The 18,874-nt window shown below is 33.0% G+C and overlaps 1 protein-coding gene across 3 annotated transcripts; it reads right to left on the minus strand.

Annotated features, from left to right (window-relative positions):
• Positions 1-643: 643 nt before the first annotated feature.
• LOC108914251 (choline transporter-like protein 1) lies at positions 644-16,663 on the minus strand. Of its 3 annotated transcripts, XM_018720023.1 has the most exons (13): positions 16,397-16,663; positions 9,623-9,672; positions 6,358-6,486; positions 5,249-5,307; positions 5,042-5,154; positions 4,443-4,551; positions 3,505-3,676; positions 2,428-2,654; positions 2,061-2,290; positions 1,548-1,714; positions 1,168-1,263; positions 806-994; positions 644-749 (listed from the first exon to the last, which is right to left on the minus strand). In XM_018720023.1, exons 2-12 carry the CDS (start codon positions 9,665-9,667, stop codon positions 833-835), a joined length of 1,509 nt encoding a protein of 502 aa, XP_018575539.1. In that variant the 5' UTR covers positions 9,668-9,672; positions 16,397-16,663; the 3' UTR covers positions 644-749; positions 806-832. The 3 variants fall into 3 exon arrangements, with proteins under 3 accessions (XP_018575539.1, XP_018575540.1, XP_018575538.1); XM_018720024.1 differs by having other exon boundaries at positions 644-994; positions 1,168-1,257; XM_018720022.1 differs by having other exon boundaries at positions 644-994.
• Between the last annotated feature and the right edge of the window lie 2,211 nt (positions 16,664-18,874).

Below are 18,874 nucleotides of genomic sequence, written 5' to 3' on the forward strand. Positions count from 1 at the left end.
TAATTATGCATTTATGAATACAAAGTTGTGTGTAAAAAAGCAAGACTTTATCTGAATGCAAGTTAAAAGCAATTGCCAAGACAATCCATGTTTTCCAAGCTAAATTTGAGACAGCATGTTTTCGTAGTAACGCGTCGAAACTAACAAAACAGCGATTGTCACTGCAATAATTGATGGTTCTTCCTTCCATCCAACTAATGAAACAGTAATTACAAACTTCATTTGGAATGGTTGGTGCCCTGTTTGCGAAAGTATAGTTATACAACCAACATCAATTCTGGATCATATCTCCTAGATAGCGAGTATCATAGTATTTTTGACAGCCATTATATGCAATATAGGAACTTTTATTTGCACTTCTATCATTAAAATGTCATCGAGGTGCAAGCTAATATCATGTCGATATTATTTAACAACCTTTGAAAAGTTGCTGGAGCATTAGACAGACCAAATGACGTTCTCAAAAATTCGTATTGACCATATTTTGTCAGAAATAAGTTTTATTCATTGAATCTGGGGAACAGGGTGATAACTTTATATAATCACAAACTATTCTTTAATCAAAAGTACGGTAAATATGTATATTGTCAAGTTTTATCTTTATAATGAAAACAATTCGGTCGAATAGGTGAAAGAAGACAACTAATTTTAAATACATTTTATTCAAAATAGATTTGCACAAAAAACGAAAGCTGTATGCGAGTTCCATAGCAGCTTTGATATTAACTGGTATTTTCTGAATAATAGCACTACAAAATTATATATCATAAGTGATAGATACTATACACAACAAACACAAACATACCTTATACAAAACTCTTACTAATAGTTATTAAATTTTTGGCAGATTTTTCTTTTCAATTTTCTCGGCGAAGGTTTTTTTGGAATCCTCCAGAAATTCCATCAAATCCCTAGTCATAGCGTACGGTTTTTCGATTCCATTATTGATCAAAAAGTCCTGACAGACGCACAGGAACAAGGTGCTGAAAGATGTCTGAAAGAAACATGTCGTGTTAATAATACAACGTCATTAATCCCCATTAAAATCGTCGAACGTTAAAACGAAAGCACTTACCACGGCACAAAATGTGATAAATAAATAGAAAATACAATTATTATTTTATTTTCAAGTGTTCTACGAAGTGATCTTTTGAAAAACTAGCTTACCTCGAACGTTCCTAAGACTGTGCAACAGCATATTAATGCGATGACAACAACAAAGAAGATGCAGCCGTAAATATTTTCACTTTTTTCTACCTGTAACTTAAAAAAAAAACAATCACAATAGAATCATATAACAAGACAAACGGCACAAACAAATAAATATTTTCTCAAATTGTTACCACACTGTTATGTTCTGATGATACGTGTTACTCTGATGTGTCACTAGAGGCTGATAACATGTCTAAACAATGACGTCACAACGTGTGTTTGTAGTATCTGGCATATCCAGACAACCGTCAGCACGTTGTGGCATCACTTAGTCTTATTATTTTTATTTAGTTTATATGCAGTACAAACATGTATCATCCCATTTTAATACTTACGCCTAATATGAAGTAAGCAAAAAGCACAGAGAGACCAACGATTAAAACACTGCTCATCGTCAACACGAAGTCGCCCAAGGAATTGATGGTTATCGTATTGCATATATTCAGAGTTAGAAGTTTCACTGCTCGTTTTCCTGACTGAATAAATGGCGTTCCATGCATAGCTGAAAAACCACAATTATTTATTTACATAAAATGTGAAAAGAGAGAGTTGTATGCATATCACAGACACACATGATCTGTGAATCTAATATCCATGTTATCAATTATAATCTATTATCTACGATACAAAGACTAGAAGGTGTGATATTTCCATGAAAATCAGTCGCGTTAATAATAATAACTGCATATCCTTCAGTATTATCAACATTATTCGATACACCACTTTAGATCATACACGACGCGAAAAAAAAACTATAACGGACGATATCCACAAATCGCTATTCACTCTCCACGTGACGTCATAGCATGACCGCGCAATATCATGTATCTTTGTATGATGTTTATTACCTGTGACTATGAATGCGTTTTTGGTGAAAAACCTTATGAATTCCTCAATTCGCGCCATGCAGCAATTTACCAGTACCCTGAATCTCGAATGTTGCGATAAGGCCCTGAGAATCGCCCGCAAGACTGCAACAATGGTAATTATCAGAGATCCCAGAGCGGCAGTACCGATATGGTACTTTATGGTGTTGTAGCAGCTGGTATATACTGGGTCACCTAGTAATTCCTTGTTTCTATAAAAGAAAAGGAAATTGTCAGAATATAACCCATTGAAAAAACTTTACAAGTTTATTGAATCTAGTTTTATTGGATCTAGTTCTTAAGAGAAGAAGGGTTTGCTACCTTTAGAGGAAGGTTCAAGATATCTTACCTGGTGAAGTACCATTTTGTAACAGCACCACTCACTATCATGTACTGGATACTAACTAAGAACTCGCTGATCCAAATAGTTATTATAGTATTGAAAATCACGGCGGTTATCCTGAAATCACCAGAAATATATTCTGAATCAGCAGATCCTGATGATATTCCAGCGAAGTTTATATACAAAGTGGCAGGAATGTATATTGACCATACTATCACTAGTAAAAGCAACGTCTGAAAATAAAGATTGGAGTCAATGTATATGCAATAATAATGGACAAACATATGTAGTGGTACTCTAAACATATATGTTAGAATCCCAACATAACCTTGAAAACGTGCATAAAAGTATTTGATACGTTTAAATTTTATGGAAACTCTTTCAAAAATATACTATGGAAATGCTACGAAGATGATTTATATATAATTGAATGTATTGAATCTTTCACGCAAGTTTTCAAGGTTTGGTTGGATTTCTAACCCATGTATTTAGGCTGTCACGTATTTGAGTATCCATTTTCAATAATTTATTACACTCACGATTGGTTCTCGTGAAGTCAGTTATATCAGGTGAAATAAGCACCATTTTTTGCTAGTTCGACCTGTCCTGTAGAAAAAATTCTGATGTGGTGACCCAATTCTGATGTCAAATTCGTATCTAACGACTCAAAATTGTCTACTGATCATGAAACCTTTCTTTTGTTTTCTGTGCCTGTATTATTTTCCTCATCTCTTTGTGAGCAATTTTTTTTGAGGTTATGTATTACTAATACAGCCATTTTGTACTGGCTAGCTAAGAAAGTTGATATTGTTTCGTTCCCTAACATTTTATCATATTTTCTCTGAAAACATATTACCAAAAGGGAAGCTTGATCTCGAATTAACCAAACACCAAAACTGCGTCATTTTTGTCGAATATACCAGTAACTATAAAGTCTTAAACCCTAGTATGATACAAGGACCTTAATTTTAGTCTTGCGACTAATACTGTTCGTAACATTTTCAGAAGCGCTGATATTTAGAAAGTTGACAGCGGTTCTGAAAATGTGTATATCAAAATTTTACTCATCGGTTGTGCACCTACCACTGCAGGAACCGAAAACACCGCCTGCATGCGGAACGTCGCCTTCGTAGCCTCCTTGAACAACATCGTGACCAAACGGATCTTGTCTTTCATGAAAACCAAGACGCATAACAGCACAACAGTCACAATGGTGAAAATAATTTTGAGAATGATATTGTCAACATTTAGCCACCTGAAAAAGCGTTAAAAAAATTATTGAATGTGTAATGTTTAGGATAGTAAGGGACAGTCAGTAAGGAAAAAGTAAAGAAACTGTTGTCAAGGAATTTCGTATATTTGAAGGAGATATTCTATTTATAAAAAGGGAGAATTCTTTATGATGACTGGTATGTCGGCGTATTTCTTAGATTGACTGGCAGTGGAGATTAATTTACAATCAATCAAATGAACCGTGTATTATACAGGGTGATTTCACTTTAAATACAGACAATGCAGGACTAGATTCATTACCAAAAAATATGTAGAGTTTGCTCTGTAAACTTTTTTCCTGCGGGTCTCGGTATTCGAGATTTTTTGGCAACTAATCTATTCCTGCAGTTTCTGTATTTAAAGTGAAATCACCCTGTATAAAGCTTAATAATTTTGGAGATATTTCAAAGGAAACATTATTAAGTACACAATACAAAAATTGTAGACCTAGGCAAAATTATCGAATAATTTTTTTTTTACTTAATTCTATTAACCAGTTGTTCCTGTGTGTATTACTGTCCTATCGCGCACACGATTTGTTCGTCTGACTGCAAAAGATCAAGAGGTGTTAAATCTGGGCTTCGAGTAGGCAGTAGTATCTCTCTCCTCTCCTTAAAGCAATACGTCGAATTACCAGTCACCACGCATATAAAAAAAATACTAACAGGAGTAGATTTCTGTCTCCTCTGTAATTTTCATAGCCCATATTAATATTTGGCCCCTGCTAAGGTCCCAAATGTTGTACTTACCACAGTGCTACAGTGACGATGAAGAAATATGCCCATGATATGATTAAAACTCCCCAGACCACGAAAGATGTTGCGTGACGGTACAGAACTGCCATAATTATAGTGAGACCTAAATAAAAACTATGTTGTAAAAAGTATAACTAGCAGCCAAACAGGAGTGGCAAGAGAAAATCTATACTATATTTGTATTAAATGTTCGTTATGTGTCCCTTCTCTATCTACGCCTATGTATTATTTGTTTGAGTAAAATGTGTCGGTAATATGTTAAAAGGTCAAGATCAATCAGGAAGCTAATGTTATGCATGTTTTCTTGTGTAATTTAATGCACTATTCTTTTTATATTTTGTATAAAAACAGAGAAAAATACTAAAAATTCTGCCGCACCAAACCCATGGCGACGCTTAAGATGATTAAGGTCACTAGATGATGTAGTTAACAAAACAAATATAAAGATGCATGGTCTTGTTTTAAAAAATGTATAAAAATATAAAAACCTTAGTATAAAAGTTAGTGAAAATTGATTACGTGTTCAACGTATTTTTTATTTGAAAGCTTAACATTTATTCTTATTCTGAACTGTAAGTGAAACCTAACCTTACCCAGTGATATGAAAGATGTTAGCGTAAGTTTCCAGGCAAATTTTTTAAAGCTGAAATCCTGGAATTCCTCTTGATTGCTAATTCCTCCCTCATTCATTACAGCCTCATTGAAACTAGAAACAAGGTTAGAAACTAAGATTTTCTTAAAAAAAACGCGTATAGTATAAGACAGACAAAAATTTAAAATTAATCATGGGAAATACTAACCTTTGTCGGTTTGGTTCGTGTTTAATGACAATGACGAAAGTAATCAATAGAAAAAGAATCTACAACAGAAATAAAAAAAATAATGTATCATATTCCTAGTCCAATTTGTAGATGTTTCCTCTTAAAAACGTTTGTCTTCTAGTTCTTTTAAATATAGTGTGCTAAAGTTTTCCAAGAAAATTGTTTAGCTCTAAATATCCTTCGGAAAAAAGATATTCAAATGTAATTTTATATAAATAATAAGTATAGCCTTTCCAAAGTCAATTTAACATATAAAAAATGCCTAGCAAAAAATTTTAATGAGGTTCATAGGCGTCCCTAAAAAGTTTTCTGATAAAGGTTAAAAATCATAATAACTTGTATATAATGTGTAGAAAATTTCTATTATATGTTTATAGTTTAATTATTTATGTCCTCAAACAATTTTATTATATTTATGGTAAATTTTGGTTATGGCATATCAAAAAACATTTACATTTTCATTAAAATATATTACCGCTCGGCATTGCTGCACTGCACTGCTAGGCATTTGGCAACAATTGAAATTTATGGCCAGTCGCCCAGTGCGGCTGTGTTTGTGCGCTGTTTGTTCGCGCGCACATTCTTCAACTGGGCGTATACATTTCTACCACCTCCACGTTTAGTTCGGCCAGACCTGTATATGGGTATGGCTAAATAAATATGGGAACAAGTCTTTCAAATATTTCAGTGCCGAGTTGTTGCGTAGAGACCGAACCTGGTACATACGCCTAGTTCTTTGGTCGTCAATTGAGATCGGACAGACTATAAATGAGTAAAATTGCATTTAACGTGAATATATTTATAGAGATAAAACTGTATAAACTTTAACCCCTTATATCTTCCATCTACACGTGAATTAAACTCGGAAAAACGAAAGACTTTAAATTTCTCTTCAAGGCAGAAAGGAATAACATAATTTTATTCATAATACCCGTTTTCCTTTACGCAGAAATCTTGTGCAAGGAATTGCAACGAATTGCAAATGTCACCGATACGAGCCATCCTGTTACAAGAAAACGGTTATTATCACGATCAGAAAATTATCAAACAGAGTAAAGAGTACTGAATGCTATGGTGTCATTACTTACCGCAATTACTATGCAACCTCCCATTATAAAAGAGAAGGCCCTATCGGTCTTTGTCCTGTTTTCTGGTCTGACGGGTATGTCAGCCTCTGTCAGGGGTGAGGCGTCATCATCGAATCTCCTGTAGGAAACCTGCAAAAAGCGCTGAGATTAAATAAGCGATATGGGTTAAAAACAATAATCGAAATTATTAAAACTTGTTGAGGACTTTTGGCATCATCCCCGACTTACATACTACATAAAAAGAGGTGAATAGTTGTGGCCGCAAATGATTTGTCCCGTTTTTTTAGTAAACAGAAAAATTGCTAAGCCACTTTTAATTTTATATTGGTACCAAATAAATGTTACCGAAGTTAATACTCGTACATATATATATGTTTATGTTTATCATCTATGGCTTGTATACGTTTATATAGTCTGAAACTTGGAACTTGTCTTTTAAAAATTAAATATTTATTGCTGTACCATTATTTTTTTAAAACCTATAGCAAGAACAAGTATTAAAAAAATCTATTTTTTTGTCTCTAGATTTTGTGATACATATTTATAAAAATTTTCCACATGTCGCTATTTTATTATTTGAGGATACGAAAATCAAAGACAGTATCACTAGGTCATAATGTATCCACAACAATGGGCACCACTTCGAAGAAGTTTAGAAAGTCGACGTTGATGACGCATGGGTAAAACCGATTAGACTCTAGAGATTTCTGGAATTGGTAAGCAGATAAGTCCAGGCAGTTAATTTCCGAAAAAGATTGTTTTAAGTCGGTATTATCGACAATTAGACACAAGCTTTCATTTAGAATTTTGGAGAATTAAACGTGAGTGAATATTGTGCTCAGATTAAAAAAAATATTGAGTCAATATAAACTATAGTGTGACTGTAGATAGGGTATCCAAAAAACATGAGCAAAAAATTTGTAGGGTAATTATATTAAATAGTCGCTGTCACACTTTTTTGAAAACTCGGTATTAATAGAGCTAATTTTTAAAATAATTAACATCTCTGCGAGTTCCATGTCCTGTCCAACATTTAAATACACCTCCAATATCTAGTTAACAACTAAAATAATTCGTCAGTAGGGCCATCAGATACAGATCGGTTTCGAGCTTACTAGTTCTCATCAGTATGACATAGGTGAGACAGAAAAAGAACGATCAAATATAAGATTATTTTTTCTTATAAACAAGGGTCGAAAAATGCTTCAGGAGATCATATTTTTCAAAATATTTCCAAAACCAGATAACGTATCATTATGAATTTTGATATGTAAGGGTAAAATGCGCCCCCAATATTTTGCATGTCAATATTTTCAAATCTAAACATCACACTATGATAGATATGAGTTTTTCACAAAAAAAATGTAGGTACTCTTGATTTACTTCGATAAAATGCTTCGTTTTCGAGCAAAATCGATTTTAAAGTACATGAATAGGTAGGCCATGAAAACAAACATTTGTTTACTTAAATTAATTTTGACAGATTATTAAACTCATATTTTTGCTTTCACTTTACGGTGCTGTATTGATATTAATCTAAAGAAAAAAATTAAAAAATGCAAAATGCGATCTTGATTGATTCATTTTGTGTATGGATTTTGTAATGGGAGAGCGGTTCCATTGCCTGGACACCTCGTTCACCTGACCTTAATCCTCAAGATTATTACTTATGGGGACATTTAAATAGTTTTGTTTATAACACCGAAATAGATACCAGAGAAGAATTATTAGAAAAAATAAATTTGGCCTCTAATATGCAAAGGAACAATGAATTTGAAATTCTTCGTGGAATAAGGCATAGAGCTATGCCGTGAGTTCAACAAAATGGCAGTTATTTTGAGCAATTATTGTAACATGATTTTTTTGTTTTTAATAATTTCGTTATTATCTGATTATTACTGATAGCTTGCAAACTATTTCTACTACGCATGCACGGATGCCAACAATCTATAAACGGTTTGTGATTTGAACGATGCAAGAATGGTTTCTAAAGTAGTTTGAAATGAAGAAGATGGACATGCGATATAACTTCTAAACCTAAATAGATATTTTTCGAAAACGAAGCATTTTATCGAAGTAAATCTAGAGTCCATTTTTTTGTGAAAAAAACCTATCATTCTATCATCGTTTGATGAAAATATTAAAATTACGAGTATTATCAAATTGATTTAAGCTTTGCAATCGATTTTTCTCGAAAACGAAGCATTTTATCGAAGTAAATCAAGAGTACATTTTTTTGTGAAAAACTCATATCTATCATTGTTTGATGTTTAAATTTGAAAATATTGACATGCAAAAAATTGGGGGCACATTTTACCCGTGAGCCTCCCTGCCTGAGACACCCCTGATTAAAATTTTTAAATGATTTTCGTGTAGTTCGTTAAGTGTCCAACGTACCAAAACGTTAACTGGTCTAGGAAATATTTTGAAAAATATGATCTCCCGAGGCCCCTTTTAGTTGGGCATAGGTAGCTCCCTTAGGAACCATTTTTCGACCCTTGTTTATAGGAAAAAAGTATCTTATTTTTGATTGTAGAATCTAATGCTAAAGTATTGCACGCTAATTATGGGACACATTGTATTGATTTGTCTCTTCCTTAATTATACATCTTTAATATTAGCATTTGTATAGGTAGGTTACTAAAAGTTTATTAAAATCAAATCTAAAAATGTTTCAAAAATTATCATTAAATGAAGTCACATTTGTTCTTTGACAAGTGAACGGTGTTCTTATCAGCTGAGGATTTTAGGAAAATTGAATACAGTTTTATTTTTTACTTGCTCTGAAGAAAACTTCTCACTAGTGTTATGGCAAAAAAAGTCAATTATCTGTAGCAAAAAAAGGTATTTGTACTATGAGCGTAGCCAGGAATGTTCCTACCCAACGACCAAAAGCAAACAGTGACCTGTTTTACACTAAACGTTTCAATTATCTAAAAAGATAAATAATAAACATATTTCTGTTTAAATTTTTATATTCATTAAAACTATATAAAACACATGGCCAGTAATAATAATGTAATTTTTTAAACTTGCAACATGCAGCAACAATTAGGAAGAGGCCGTGCCCCCCTTTCCCCTCTGGATACGCCCATGATTGTACTATAGCTACCCCAATAAGATGGTCTTGCAATAAATAAAAAGCTAGCTGGTTTTAACCCCTAATAGGCTGCTCCAGGAAAATGTTTTTTATTATGACAACATTGTAACCTTTCTTAAGCCTATTTAAGCCTAAATGATATTTTTCTCAGTGTATTGTACAAACCTCATTTCCGGGATACCCACTGGGATGATCCATTGTTATAGTCATTGCACCTGTAATGAAAATAATAATAAATACAGTAGTAATGGTCGATAATGGAAATATTGGAAATTACTATATTACAATAAAAGTGTTTTTGGTATTCATTTTATCCAAACGACTGGTACTGTTATCTAGTCCAATAATAGTTCAGCTGTTATTCTATTATCTTTATTATACTCTTGTTGCAATGATATAATATTTTTGGTAAACAACGGCGTCAATTATACAGTATTTAATAAATTTAGAAATGCACCGCAAAGATATTTAAATCGCATTTCAAATATACGGTTACAGATTATCAAAGCTCCAAAATTAGTAAAAGCAAATATTGTATGATAAATATATCTACGGACAGGGGCGGCCTTAACCACTGCGAAGCACCGGGCGGCAGATCTTTGCGAGGCCCTTGTTCTTTGTGAAATGTACGTAAATCGAATGTACGAGTAGATATTTCTGATGATTTAAGAGAAATGCAACATAAATTTTGAGTTCTCAAATATTAAGAGATTTTTAAATGTTAACAAATACAAAGACGACACATTTTTAATAATGATAAAATAAGGTACAATATTCAAACATATTTTTACAACATTTTATTTAACTTGTCTTGTTATGGGTCAAATCTTGCAACTGAATTTTAAAACAGTTCTCCCCAACCGATTGAGCTGAAATTTTACATACAGATTTACTTTGGATAACAATGCATGGTTAGCTAAGTGGCGTCATTCTAAATCCAATATGGCGGACTACCAAAGATGGCGGACCAGTTATTTTTTATGCACCCCCATGATATGGGTATCAAATGTAAGGGTTTGCTGAGAAGAATACGAAAATAAAATGACGTCACTAAAAGTTTGTTTTAAAAAAAAATATACATGAACTTATTCAATTGTTTTACAGTCAAATTATAGCTAAGGATAAAATAAAGTTTTAAATATAAACTTTTTTTACTCGGGTTGTTGCCCGGGCGATTGCCCTGTTCGCCACCCCCTCTGTCAATGGAAATAAATAAATGAAACCCATGAAGTGTTCAGTTGAAAGCATTCAATGATTTGTTTGTATTGTGAAACATTATCTCAAATATTAGGATCCGTTTTGATAACAACACCAACGGAAATGTAATGCTAAAAGTATACTTCGTATCAAAAACTCACCATTAAAACCATTTTCAACCTCAGCAACAACGCGAGATAGGAATTTTATTTTTCAGAATATAAACAGAAACACGTTTTTTTTTCACTTGAAATTTGGACCACCCTGTAAGGTGTGCGTTCTAAAAAAGGGAATTTCTACATGATTTCTAACCACGTCCTTATCGCTGCTATTAATTGAGATACACAGTTAAATTAAAAAGCCCGATTTATTATAAAAAAAATTAATAAATAAACCTAAACAATAATAACATCAAGATCATTTCGTATTTTTCTCGTGTGTTCTCAGTATCGCCAAGTTGAAACAGGGGCTAATAGTTACGAATGGTTTTCACTATTTAAAAGTGGTCGTCAGTCAATTGAAGATTATCTTCGACCAAGAAGGTCGTTATTTTAGCTGGCGCTCCCTATAGCGTGTTTCAAATTAGTCTGTTGCATAATAAAAAAAGTAATGGAAAAGTATATGACGTCGTCCAAATAACTCAGTTTAATACGGTGAAATAATCTAAATGTCTGTAACAAGCGTTGAAAGACCTTGCCCTGTCTGTTTCTAGAACAAATACTGCACCTCCTTATTTTCTGAGAATTCTCGGATACCAGAATAAACAGATAAAAGTATCGATCGCTTTTAACATGGAAGATAACTTGTATTATGTGCCCTCAAACGAGTTAATGAATGTTATAGAATGTAGTACTAAACGGACTATCGTATACAGGATGTTTTCTACGTCCATGAAACAACAAGGGTTTAATGTCATTGCTTCCCGAAATATAGGGCAACCAACGACAAGCATATTTGGATATTTGGATGGGTAACTACGATAATTTTTAAATACCTTATCACTCCGTGTCTCTAAAATCAGTGACTTTTGAACCTTGTCTAAATTACCCATAGAACAACCTGTTGAAGTTATCATATACATAGATTGAAGAAATACTCTCAGAAGGCAGAACGAAACAAACAAAAAAGTCCTTTAATCTTCAATGGTCAAGAGGATAAGATTATTTATGCCTACATGAGTGTGCTAGCTTGAATACATTTGTTTAATGATTTGTGAATTTGTGAGTAATATGCCATGCTCGTTTATGTTTTTGAAAACCCCAGGGCATGCCACGTGTTCCCGGTCTTTATGGCTGTGGTTCCTTCAAAGTGTGTCTTGTAAGTTCTACGGGGTCTTACATGCGCTTTGATTGACACATACTGGGTGGTGTTGAGTAGGTGGCATAATCATAATAGTGTGACTCACACACGACTTATTTCAGGTGACACTAGCTAGTTGTTGAAGAAAGAATGATATATATTTACTAATTGATATAATGGAAACGCATGGAAGGATATACCTTGATCTTAAGGTTAGGGGGAGTGTAACCCCCCGGTGAGTTACCTATTTATTTGTTTTTATTGACAGAACAGTAATTTTGTTATTTGTTTCATATACCCTCTTAATTTCTGACGAATGACCCGGCTGTTGTCGAGATAACTGCTTTGTGATGACCCATATAGAAAAGGTAACAATACCAACAATAACATCTATTTTACACTAGCGAAACCTTTTCAACTGCAATTGATTTTATGTTTAGTACAAACAGTTCTAATAAAACAACTTACGATCGCTTTGGTGTTTTACGTCCCTTACTAACCTTAGTGGCAAATAATTAATTTAAAATGTTATTTATCAATGTGAGATAAGTGGGTCAGTAAGTATCACGATATAAATTATGTTTTATGTCATACTTTTGGTGACTTGTTTTTAGTAGTGCGAAATAACACATTCGATAAAGACAGTGATCCTTAATGCAGTCAAAATATTGCGATTTAAAGGCCTATTTAATTGGACTACATATAAGTATAGGCGTAAATATACAGGGTGTCTCGCTTAAGAACCGACACAGGTGCATGTAGGGGTGTCCAAAATATTGTAATTTAACCTAACTTACCTATATACAAAGTTGCACCCCCTGAGGAGTTAGTAGCCCCCAAAGTGGGGCCCTAAATTTCGAAAAAAAATAATATCTCTGCAACACTTTACCGCAGAAGAACCAAAGGACCCCGCACAAACCTTATGGAAAATGGTTCCCGGTCAAATTCGTTGAAACTTTGGGATATTGTTGTTCTTGATGTGCTGATCAAAAGTTCCAATGGGCACGAAGTCCAAAAACTCATAGTTTTCGAGATAGAGAGCGTCAAGGTTACGGTAATTGGGTATATTCGCTGTTCTCGTTGACACGATGTCGAGGATTAATTCTCTCTCTCCTCTCCATCTATATTGTAAGTGTATTGGCGTTCACATATACACACCCACACACACACACACACACATATATCCATAATTTTTCAATTCGGCCAATGAAATAAAAGTTCGGTACAATTTTAGGGGTGAGACACCCCCAATGAACACTTTGTAGTGCTTCAATTAACTTTAAATCATAGTCAAAGAAGACCAGTAATAAACCTAAATCATGTACCAAATTTGGTTCTTCTGCGGTAAAGAGTTGCAGAGATATTAATTTTTGTACTTTACAACTTTGTATACAGGGTGGTCCTTAAGTAATTGTACAAACAAGTATGATAGATTCGTGACTTAAATGATTCGTGAATTAAAATATTACGATTTGTGCCAACTTGCCTTAATAAAATATTGATAATAAGAAAGATACAGGGTGTTACAAGTGAAATATCAAAATTTATTTTTCGCAATAACTTGAACGTTTTTGGACATTTATACAAAAAAAAAAAAACTGTAAGTTTTTTGCTATGAGAAATCATAATTTGGTATCTAATTTAATGTACCTCTTAGAGAGCGCCACATAAGCCACATGTGTGGCATAAATGTACGCTAAACTTTTTTGCCCATCAAGGTAGCGCTCTTTTGAGAAAAAAATATTAAAAACACGGCATTGTAAGAACAAAAATGTATACTTGTTAACAACCTCTAAACTCAACGGTTTTCGAGATAGTCGAATTTTAAAAATCGGCTGCATAATTCTTCTTTAATTCATTATGAGAAATATTAACGTAGAAGTCGTATACGATTATCATGTTTTTACATCAACAGGATGAATATTAACGTAACGTAGGAGTTGACATCAAAAATTTAAAAGATTAAAAAAATTTAAAAAATTAAATAAAAGCAGTTAAATTATAAGTTTAATAATCATAATTAGAAATGAATTTTACATATATTAATAAAAGAAAAAACTAAGCTAACTAACATTACAAGTTTAATTATGTCAAAGTAAGTGTTCGATATGTCCACCATTCTCTTGGATGCATTTATCCATACGTTCCATAAAATATGGCCTCATATTAAATAACATGATTGGTCCAAAAGAAACTGCAGTTGCATTTATTTCTTCCCAAAGTTGGTTGCGAGTATTTATGGGACTTTTATAAACAAGTTGTTTCATTGCGCCCCATACGCCAAAATCGAGGGTATTAAAGTCTGGGCTACGTGCTGGCTAAGGGAAATGACTACCACGACCAATTCAGCGTTCAGGAAAGTTGGTATTTAAATATGTTCCGACTTCTCTCATATAATGAGACACACACATATTTTGCCTGAAATTTAGTGGCAATTCTTCCAAAAGATCAATGAAGTCATTTTTTAAAAAATGTAAGTAGTTCTCCCCATTCAAAGTATGAGGGAAATCGTATGGCCCTAAAAAATGGTCACCAATGATCCCACACCATATATTTATTTTTAATTCGTGTTGAAAATGTTTTTCTCTTTTAAAATGAGGATTTTCAATTACCCAGATATAATTATTTATCAAATTAAAAATACCACGGCGGCTAAATGTTGCCTCGTCCGTAAGTAATATTCCATTAATAAAGGTAGGTGGGGTCAAGATTTTGCCTATTTCGGATATCACTTGCAAATTGGTATCTTAATGGTAGATCTGCTGGCAATAAATTTTGCACAGCCGGAAAATGGTAGGGGTGATATTTATTGAGGTTTAGTCTTTTTAAAACTGAGTTTTATTGATTCCTAAAGCTGAAGATAACCTTCCTGTACTAACTTGAAGATCATCTGCAACGTGAACCAATTTCATCTTCTTGTCCAGGCATAATTAATCTCGGTCGGCCTAAATTATCACGTTTAGGACGAAATGAACCACTTTCGCCTAAATTCCTAAATAGATTTTCAAATGTGTGGTGATTAGGTTGCAGCCTATTTGGATATCTTCTGAAATATTCCCATTTCGCAGTACGTTCGTTGAAATATTGCTGGCAGTAAATAGTAACCATATCTCTCATTTCTGTATTAGAAAAATTATTGTCTCGGCATTTTCTGCTATTCCTTAATTATCTGAAATATTCAATTAAAACTTTTTCAAACGTCAGATTATGAAAACAAGAATGTTTAGCTGTTAAAATCATTCGTGACTTGCGTCTACTACGTTATTATTTCTCGTAATGAATTAAAGAATTATGCAGCCGATTTTTAAAATTCGATTATCTCGAAAACCGTCGAAGTTTAGAGGTTGTTAACAAGTATGCATTTTTGTTCCTACAATGCCATGCCTTTAATATTTTTTTTCCAAAAGAGGGCTACCTTGATGGGCAAAAAAGTTTAGTGTACATTTATGCCACACATGTGGCTTAGCGGCGCCCTCTAAAAGATACATTAAATTAGATAGGTACCAAATTATGATTTCTCATACCAAAAAACCCCCAGATAAAAACTTTTTTGTATAAATGTCCAAAAATGTTCAAGTTATTGCGAAAAATAAATTTTAAAATTTCACTTTTAACACCCTGTATCTTTCTTATTATCAATATTTTATTAAGGCAAGTTGGCTCAAATCGTAATATTTTAAAGTCACGAATCTATCATACTTGTATGTACAATTACTTAAGGACCACCCTGTATACGTAAGTTTGGTTAAATTACAATATTTTGGACACCCCTACATGCAACTGCCTGCTGTGTCGGTTCTTATGTGGGACACCCTGTATGTTAGTGCATTCATTGAAATGCGCAGCGACATTACTGACTTAAGTGATTAAAAACAAGTGCAATTGTGCTCCATCAAGGTCTCTGATAAATATAGTGCTCGGATGCAAAACCACAACGATACTAAATTTAAACTACATTTATATGTAAACCTAAAATTATTCAACCGCATATCATACCGATATTTTAAAGAGCAAACGGTGAGATATTATCAAAGTTGTTTTTCGAGAAAGAAAGAATCTTATTGAACTTAATATTAACGTTTCTTAACTGTTTGTACAATCTTGTTCATTTCATTTCATAAACTTCTATACATTTTAACCTCTGATTAAAAACGCCTTTTGGGTTTTCTCTGTTGCCTCATTTTTAAGTTAAATTTAAAATAAGATTAATTTGATCCTCTCGAAATTAAGTTGTTGCAACCAAAGTTGTGATAAATAAAATGAGGCCCCATATTCGAGTTATTCCAAGAATTCGGTAAAAGCAAAGCATTTTTAATCCACATTTCTACTTTTACTGCAACATCCATCAAAAAAAGAAGCGCATCTGCTCTTATTAAAGAACAACTAAAAGTATAAGAACGAAAATCTCTAGGCCTAATTTATTTGCAACAACAAAAGGCTTACCTGCGCAGTATTTGATGAACCCAACACACACCACACAAGTCGCTTTCAACGGAGAAGCTAAGCCGATTCACTTTATATACCTAAATTATTAAACCATGCAACTCGGCCTACAACAAAGCTGATAAACTGCGCCTGTTAAGTTTTAACACATCCAAGGAAAATCTGCAGACGCAAGCAGCGCCACGTTCCGAGAAATAGGGTATTTTTGTCCCGGGTCGCCTTTATAACAGTGAGTGCTGTGTTTGTCGGTGCTGAAACTTCTCTACCTTCTTCCGTTATATTATAATACAGGGGGAGAAGCATACGAAAGATGCACCGGGATTTCCACCAATCATAACATACCATCGGTGTCAGTTGCATGTTCGCTGTGAAATCACAATTTGATTAAGGGATATGCAACCAGCTACGCATCGCCATGTTGAGGTGTTGGATAAACTTAGACTACAAGACCATCGGAAATGTTCAAGGGGTCATTTGACCCAGCATGAATTACTTATAATTCAATAACTACCACATATAACAATAACTTTAGAAACTATGCCGTCAATTCTTGTTGGTACAGGTGAGTGCACAGGTAAGCTAAATCTGTCCACCAAGGGGGGTGGTTTTCGGCAAAACCTCGACCTAATGCCGTACAAAAATAGCAATAGTTGAAGTCAGGAAAATTTTGGCCCGGGTTTTGGTGATTTATTACAGTAGGCATTTATACTGCAAGTTTCGGATCGATACATAGATAAATTTTTAAGCGACGCCATACGTACTTGCTGACACAGGGGTTAGGAATATAGGGTGCAACCCTCTATTTGTAGCGTATGGGGGGGGGGGATTTGAACCAACATCAAGTTCACTAATTTTAATTCTATTTTATAAAATAATGACATTTTTGGCCATGCCGTACATTTTTCATGAAACATGTGCTTACTATAGGAAAATTCATTTCCCTCTGAAAAGTAGGATTTCACGTTGAAAAATTTTTGTAGGTACGGCATTAATATATTTTGTTAATACTGACAACAATAATCAACAAGAACAAAATGCCGTACAAAAAAATGATTCTAAATGGCTTGAAATACATTTTTGCAAATAAGAATGTGTTACTTGCAAGAATTGATTTTATTTTTACTACTATTTTCTCCTTAATACAAATTATTTACTACTGTACGGCCTTTCTATATTAAGACTTACAATATCATACAGAAATATTTTTCAGTAATGCCGCACATATTTGTCGATACAGGAGTGAGAAACCCCGGATGCAAACCCCTATATTCTGACCCTTATGGTTTCCGATCATTGAAAAATTGTTGCTAAAACATTATTTAAGATGTAAAATAATTTTTAAGTAATATGCCGTTAAAAAACCTTAGGACGATATAAAAATTATTAATTTTATAAATTTGAAAAGCTTATATATTAATTTTTTTCACCAGTACATTAGTAAAATTTTTTCAAAATCCAAAAAATTATTATTAAAAAATCAATAAAAAAATCTGCATTCGAATATTTTTTTAAAAATTTGGAATTATTTTTATTTTAAAATTCTAGCTGGCCATCGAAACATCTTTCCCTGTCTCTTTTTTCTTTTCGGCGTGTATATTTTTATGTGTGTTTGTTCATGTTTATAACCGAAAATCTTAAAGTTGTTTTTGTAACAAATGCACTTTTAAATTATTTTTATTAATTTTAAACATATACGTATTGTATGCCAATGGCTTCATCACAATTTTTGCATAAATAAATTGTTCAAACAATTGTAACAGAAGTTGCAAATATGCAAATGCGAGGGTACTGTTACTTCAAAACATACATTATATCAGTGTTTTAAATGTAAGTATTTATATAGGAATTCTCATGACTATCGAATTAAAATTAATGATTTATTATTAAATTTATTTAAAATTAATACTTTCTTGCACGTCATTAAATTACTAAATTTCTCAAAATATTTTCTCGATTCTCTATACACAATTTTTTTTTAACTAAAAACAGTGCCATCATAATTTCTACGGTATAAATTAAATTTCTCTTGAAATTAGGATAAAACTCATTATGGACTTATCAAGTTTCGAAGAATTGTTCCAACAAAATAAATATGTACGGCGTTGCAATTTTCATTCTTTATGTTGTACTTCTGATGAATATTTGTAAATGCCCTATAGTTATTCTGCCCTGCTAAGATGAACCGTCCTATCTGACCTGAGGAAAGTTTTGAGATATTAACGATTTTCTGTTTTTATATTGTTCACTGTGTAAATATTATTCAAAAGGAATGAAATTTTGGCATGAGTTAACTTTAAGCGATATAAATCAATATGTATACTTTGCAAATTGCATAGTTTCCCAAAACTTTGACTTTTGTTAGTTAGGACGTTTATCCTTAGGAATCTGAAAAAAGGTAAACACATAGGACAATAATAATGAATACAAATTATTTATTGGTTTTTTTTTTTTTGAAAAATTTAAAAGTATCAACAGAAG

Source organism: Anoplophora glabripennis, unplaced genomic scaffold (assembly GCF_000390285.2).
Source record: "Anoplophora glabripennis isolate ALB-LARVAE unplaced genomic scaffold, Agla_2.0 scaffold136, whole genome shotgun sequence".
Lineage (NCBI taxonomy): Eukaryota > Metazoa > Arthropoda > Insecta > Coleoptera > Cerambycidae > Anoplophora > Anoplophora glabripennis.